Below are 6,611 nucleotides of genomic sequence, written 5' to 3'. Positions count from 1 at the left end.
GGCAGGGCTTGCAAACTATTATAGACTACAAAGGGAAGCACAGCCACGAGCTGCCCAGTGACACGAGCCTACCAGACAAGCTGAATCACTTCTATGCTCGCTTCGAGGCAAGCAACACTGAGGCATGCATGAGAGCATCAGCTGTTCCGGACGACTGTGTGATCATGCTCTCCGTAGCCGATGTGAGTAAGACCTTTCAACAGGTCAACATACACAAGGCTGCGGGGCCAGACGGATTACCAGGACGTGTGCTCCGAGCATGTGCTGACCAACTGGCACGTGTCTTCACTGACATTTTCAACATGTCCCAGATTGAGTCTGTAATAACAACATGTTTCAAGCAGACCACCATAGTCACCATGCCAAAGAACACAAAGGCAACCTGCCTAAATGACTACAGACCCATAGCACTCACATCTGAAGCCATGAAGTGCTTTGAAAGGTTGGTAATGGCTCACATCAGCACCATTATCCCAGAAACCCTAGACCCACTCCCTTTTGCATACCGCCCAAACAGATCCACAGAGGATGCAATCTCTATTGCACTCCACACTGCCCTTTCCCACCTGGACAAAAGGCACACTTACGCGAGAATGCTATTCATTACTTACAGCTCAGCATTCAACACCATAGTACCCTCAAAGCTCATCACTAAGCTAAGGATCCTGGGACTGAACACTTCCCTCTGCAACTGGATCCTGGACTTCCTGACAGGCCGCCCCCAGGTGGTGAGGGTAGGTAACAACACATCTGCCACGCTGATCCTCAACACTGAGCTCCCCAGTGGTGCGTGCTCAGTCCCCTCCTGTACTCCCTGTTCACCCACGACTGCATGGCCAGGCCCGACTCCAACACCATCATTAAGTTTGCAGACAACACAACAGTGGTAGGCCTGATCACAGAAAACGACGAGACAGCCTATAGAGAGGAGGTCAGAGACCTTGCCGGGTGGTGCCAGAATAACAAACTATCCCTCAACGTAACCAAGACTAAGGAAATGATTGTGGACTACAGGACAAGGAGGACCGAGCACGCCCCCATTCTCATTGACGGGGCTGTAGTGGAGCAGGTTGAGAGCTTCAAGTCCCTTGGTGTCCACATCAACAACAAACTAGAATGGTCCAAACACACCAAGACAGTCATGAAGAGGGCACGACAAAGCCTATTCCCTCTCAGGAAACTAAAAAGATTTGACATGGGTCCTGAGATCCTCAAGAGGTTCTACAGCTGTAACATCGAGAGCATCCTGACTGGCTGCATCACTGCCTGGTACGGCAACTGCTCGGCCTCTTACCGCAAGGCACTACAGAGGGTAGTGCGTATTGCCCAGTACATCACTGGGGTTAAGCTGCCTGCCATCCAGGACCTCTACACCAGGCGGTGTCAGAGGAAGGCTCTAAGAATTGTCAAAGACCCCAGCCACCCCAGTCATAGACTGTTCTCTCTACCACCGCACGGCAAGCGATACCCCAGTGCCAAGTCCAGGACAAAAAGGCTTCTCAACAGTTTTTTCCCCCAAGCCATAAGACTCCTGAACAGGTAATCAAATGGCTACCCGGACTACTTGCATTGTGTGCCCCCCCAACCCCTTTTTTTACGCTGCTGCTACTCTCTGTTTATCATATAGGCATAGTCACTTTAACTATACATTCATGTACATACTACCTCAATTGGGCCGACCAACCAGTGCTCCCGCACATTGGCTAACCGGGCTATCTGCATTGTGTCCCGCCAACCCCTCTTTTACGCTACTGCTACTCTCTGTTCATCATACATGCATAATCACTTTAACCATATCTACATGTACATACTACCTCAATCAGCCTGACTAACCGGTGTCTGCATGTAGCCTCGCAACTTTTATACCCTCGCTACCTTATATAGCCTGTCTTTTTACTGTTGTTTTATTTCTTTACCTACCTATTGTTCACCTAATACATTTTTTGCACTATTGGTTAAAGCCTGTAAGTAAGCATTTCACTGTAAGGTCTACATCTCTTGTATTCGGCGCACGTGACAAATAAACTTTGATTTGATTTATATGGCCAGTATACCACGGCTAAGAGCTGTTCTTACGCACGATGCAATGCGGAGTGCCTGGACACAGCCCTTAGCCATGGTATATTGGCCATATATCACAACCCCCTGAGGTGCTTTATTGCTATTATAAACTGGTTACCAATGTAATTAGAGCAGTAAAAATAAATGTTTTGTCATACCCATGATATACCTCAGCTGTCATCCAATCAGCATTCAGGGCTCGAACCACACAGTTTATAATTAAAATGTTATCCATCTCAAAATGTGTTGCATGTTAGCTGTTCCCATTACCTAACCTGGCACATTTAGTCCTATTCTAACCTGGCACATTTAGTCCTATTCTAACCTGACACATTTAGTCCTATTCTAACCTGACACATTTAGTCCTATTCTAACCTGGCACATTTAGTCCTATTCTAACCTGACACATTTAGTCCTATTCTAACCTGACACATTTAGTCCTATTCTAACCTGACCAGGTGGCAGGGATTTACATCCAGTAACAAATGCTGCATCAGCCAATTACAAATGTTGTCGTAGATGGACGCGATAGAACAGGCAGAAATACAGCCGGTATGAAGGGTTTTGCTTCATACCGGCTGTATTTTTGCCTGCTTGAACGGCAATAGCTCAGATACACATGGAATTACCCCGGGAATTGATAGAACATCACTCAGAGATGCACAAAAACGATATAACATTCTGAATTGATGAATCTTTCCTTTAACAGAAGTCATACTGCAACATCCGCTAATCAAAGTCACTAAAATACATGCACAATTACAACTGGACCAATATTCAGTGTTGCCATCTCAGAATGGTGCTCATTTAATAAAGTTTATATCAAAGCTGAATCAATGTCTTACAAGATCACTTAATGATTCATTAGTATTCTACATAGGCCTAACATACCGAATATGATAGCATAGTATAACATTACTGTTAAACCAAAAACACCATGTAATTTCTTATGTAGGCTACACTTACATGTACAACGTTTTATATGAATTATTATAATCATCCACTCCGTCACATATACGTTATTTGAATAGAGCATCGAGGACCAGCAGTGAACAGTTTTATCCTTAACAAAAAAGCTTGAAGAAAGGGGCCTCGAACCCACGGTTACAGTACCCCAAAAATTCAGTCAACTGCCTAGCAGCGATGGTACTAGAGGTACATGACAGCTGTTTGACAAAATCATAAGGCTCTTCGACTTTTTGTTTTTACAATGTATGATCAAATTAAAACGTTGTATACACCTATCTTTTTTCCGTAAACGTACGTGGATGTGTGTGAAACTGATAAGCAAAAACGTGCGATTTTGTCATATGCGAAAACATGCCTTATGAATTTTGTCTTAAAATATTTGATAGGCTGATGTGGGATTTGTTACAGGAAATAATCACTGCCACCTTGTCAGGTTAGCATAGGGCTAAATGTGCTAGATTATATGATGGGAACAGCTAACATGTAGCGTTGTATCACGTGCAACTACGTTGACAATTTTAATTGGCTAATGCGCATTTTAAGATGCAGAAAAACTTGTTCGCAAGGATGGACCCGTTGTGTTTAGGGGGTCTGGGACACAAACCGGCCTGATCAATAGACACACATTACAAGACCTCTATTGGGAGGGGATGGGTAGGTGCACTGAGGAGAGGAAGGTGCAAAAAAGTTTGTGTAGCTGTTATGGACAGATGATCAATAATTCAGCAACATCACTTACATAATCATTGCAATAGTTTAAATCAATGTTTATTCATAAAATTAAAAAAACAGAACATGACATTTAATTGTAGTGCGAGTAAAGAAACTAAACTAATGTAATCATCCTGACCATACCCCAACTTAAGTACTAAATCAATTCACAAATCTAATATAACAAATTCTCAATCAGGTCAAGAAGATATCTCATACATAGTAGGGAACATCACATTCACAGACAGGATGTTGCTGTAAACTGAAGTTGTTTCTCCCATTACAGTGTTTTCATTGCAGAGGTCATCATGTTGTTGTTGGCCCACCCATCACCACCATAAGGCCTGTCCAACGAGCGCAGCTGCTGTTGCCATGACAATTTGTTGCGTCGAGGATTGGGTGAGTGGGGTTGAAAATATTCATACAGGGCAACAGGGAGTCGTTTCAGGGCTATAGAGTCATACTAGTACCCGTTGTCAGTAAAGACATTCAGTGCTGCTGCAACTAGACTAGACAAACATTCTCCCCCAAGCAATTTCACAAGCTTGATATAAAAAAGACATGACTAACACAGGACATGCTCATTGGGTTAGTTTGCACAATGAGTGTTACAGACAGTGTCTTTGTAGACCTTAGAGATAGTCATAACTAGGATATTCTTGACAAGAGTAACTTATGACAACAGAACAGTTTTTCTCTCTCTGGAGTAAGGTAAATCCAGCACATTCTGCGACTGATGACCTTGTACAATACAATGGGTTGGTGCTTATTCACAGTAGGCTACAGGTCTTAAGATGATTGACAGACTTCCTCTCCACTGTCTGGTGTTCTGAGCCTGTATTAGGAGTCAGAGAAGCAGTACTGATGTAGGGATCAGTTTTGCCTTTTAAATCATAAGGAATAAAAAGAGGGGCCTAGATCAGCACTTCTCTCTGAGATGCTTTATGAATCGGGCCCTGGTATTCTGTTCCTGTGTGTCCCCTCTTCTCTGATTGGCTCAGGCCTGCAGTAGTTTCCTGAGGTCCTCGTCCATGCCCCGCCTACTGAGCTGCTCCAGGCTGTGGTAGCGATGGATGACCTGGTCGGCGGTCACTACCACCACCCTGACCCCGTGGGTGTCCTCTCCCAGCTGGCAGCCTATAGCGGAGCTCACCACCATGTCCAGGCCATTGTGGAGCCCCCCCGCATTACGGTGGTAGTGGCCAGAGAACACCGCCTTCACTCCTGCACAACACAGAGCAAGAGAGAGAGTGTGAGGAGGAGGCTTACAACAACACAATACGAGAGAGAGAGAAAGAGGAGTAAGAAGAGGGTTATCAAAGCTTTTTGACTCACCAGACCCATTATGTCCAGCCACAATATTGGGGTTTCGTCTCAAAAAACAGCAACCCCAGAAAGTGACGGTATCGATTAATAATCAATTAGTATTGATTAACCTTAGGTGACATGTGACCATATGGTGTCAGTGTCTGTTGGGTTTGTTGGAGAAAGCTGGTTCTGTTTTCTACACAGCTCCAGTCTGCATCCTGTCTACATGCATTTACAGAGCTAAATGTAACATAGGCAAACTGTCCCTGATCTGCTCTGCATACAACAGCAATATATTCATATTAGCTCAATATAATTGCATAATGAGATCATTGCCATATCTGTCAGATTGACTGAAAACAAATGCCTGAGGGAGGGGGGGAGGAGAGAAAAATGAGAGAGAGAGAGATGGGAATGAGAGGGAGTGCAAGCTGAGAGAAACTGAACTCATTTTTTGAATAGTTTGTAAAAATGTATAAACTTTTCAGGGGCTTTTACTTTTCAGTTTCTTTTCCATCACAATCTTTGTCATTATTGAATTGATTTATATCGCTTCCCCTGAAGCGGTGTTTCTGCGGGGCTCGGTTTCTACTGAGAAATGGAAGGCACTGAACTGATTTCACATTCACACTGGTTGGCCAAGCAAGCCCCAGTCTGAATGAGAAGTGCAAATGAGTAATTCTCTTTTTGCGGATGTGTGTGCGTATTCTACTGTGAGTTCACTCTAGGTTTTGGCAGACAGAGGAAGTAAGATGTTCCGTTTCTAACAGTAGCGGGGTAGTTAGACTTCTAACCGCTTGCTGCCATTCCTCAATACACAACACATGCCAAGGATATAATTAAAATGGGCAAAAACTGGCAACGAAGAAACTAAATTCCTGTCCACAGTACACATGAACACATTACTCATGTTCTGGAAATCCATCCAATCCTCAACACTAAAATAACATCCAGAAAACCCTGGAGTTGCTTTTCAAGAAAACCCCTTTTCGCGCCCTGATCAGCAACATTCAGATTCTACACACAATGGGTGCACCATTGAATAATGAATCTAATATAGATGGAAATTGATGATACACATTTTTTGCAAGCTAAATTCATTTGTTATCAAAAACCCAGAGGCTATTGTTCTAGCATTCCTTAGTTATGCCAATGCACCCGTTTTCCCATGGTACCCCACAGCAATGTCATTTAGGACAGTGACTCGGCTAGGCGAACTGAACGAGTGTACTCCCAAGACCTTTGCTTGAAAAACGAGAAAGTAACGTCAATAGTACTGTTGGGTCTATTTTTGAGACGCCGTAGCCAGTTTACACAAACGTCAGAATTAATCTAAGATAACTCAAGAAATATGTCATTAATGTCGACGTTTTTGCAGAGGAGATCTTAGTCGCGCAATTTGACATATAAATAAGGTCTTTGGTGCATCGCAAAGAAAAATGTACATGAAAACGAGTTGTCTCTCGTTTAACATATTTCTTTGAACAATCCCTACTGTTGACCAATCACTGACGAAGGGGCGTAGAGTTATGTTATCGACTTCGGCTTGCCTCAAGAAGAAA

At 43.6% G+C, this 6,611-nt stretch overlaps 1 protein-coding gene across 3 annotated transcripts in view; it reads right to left on the bottom strand.

Annotated features, from left to right (window-relative positions):
- Nucleotides 1–3,782: 3,782 nt before the first annotated feature.
- LOC129861959 (serine/threonine-protein phosphatase CPPED1-like) overlaps nt 3,783–6,611 on the bottom strand; it is a 39,264-nt gene continuing 36,435 nt past the window's right edge. For all 3 annotated transcript variants that reach the window (XM_055933193.1, XM_055933208.1, XM_055933201.1), the window contains one exon: nt 3,783–4,965. In XM_055933193.1, coding sequence (XP_055789168.1) covers nt 4,739–4,965 — 227 coding nt within the window. In that variant the 3' untranslated portion in view covers nt 3,783–4,738. The remainder of the gene's footprint in view (nt 4,966–6,611) is intronic.

Source organism: Salvelinus fontinalis, chromosome 1 (assembly GCF_029448725.1).
Source record: "Salvelinus fontinalis isolate EN_2023a chromosome 1, ASM2944872v1, whole genome shotgun sequence".
NCBI lineage: Eukaryota > Metazoa > Chordata > Actinopteri > Salmoniformes > Salmonidae > Salvelinus > Salvelinus fontinalis.
Note: the sequence above shows the minus strand (reverse complement) of the source record. Positions and strands in the feature narration are given on the sequence as shown.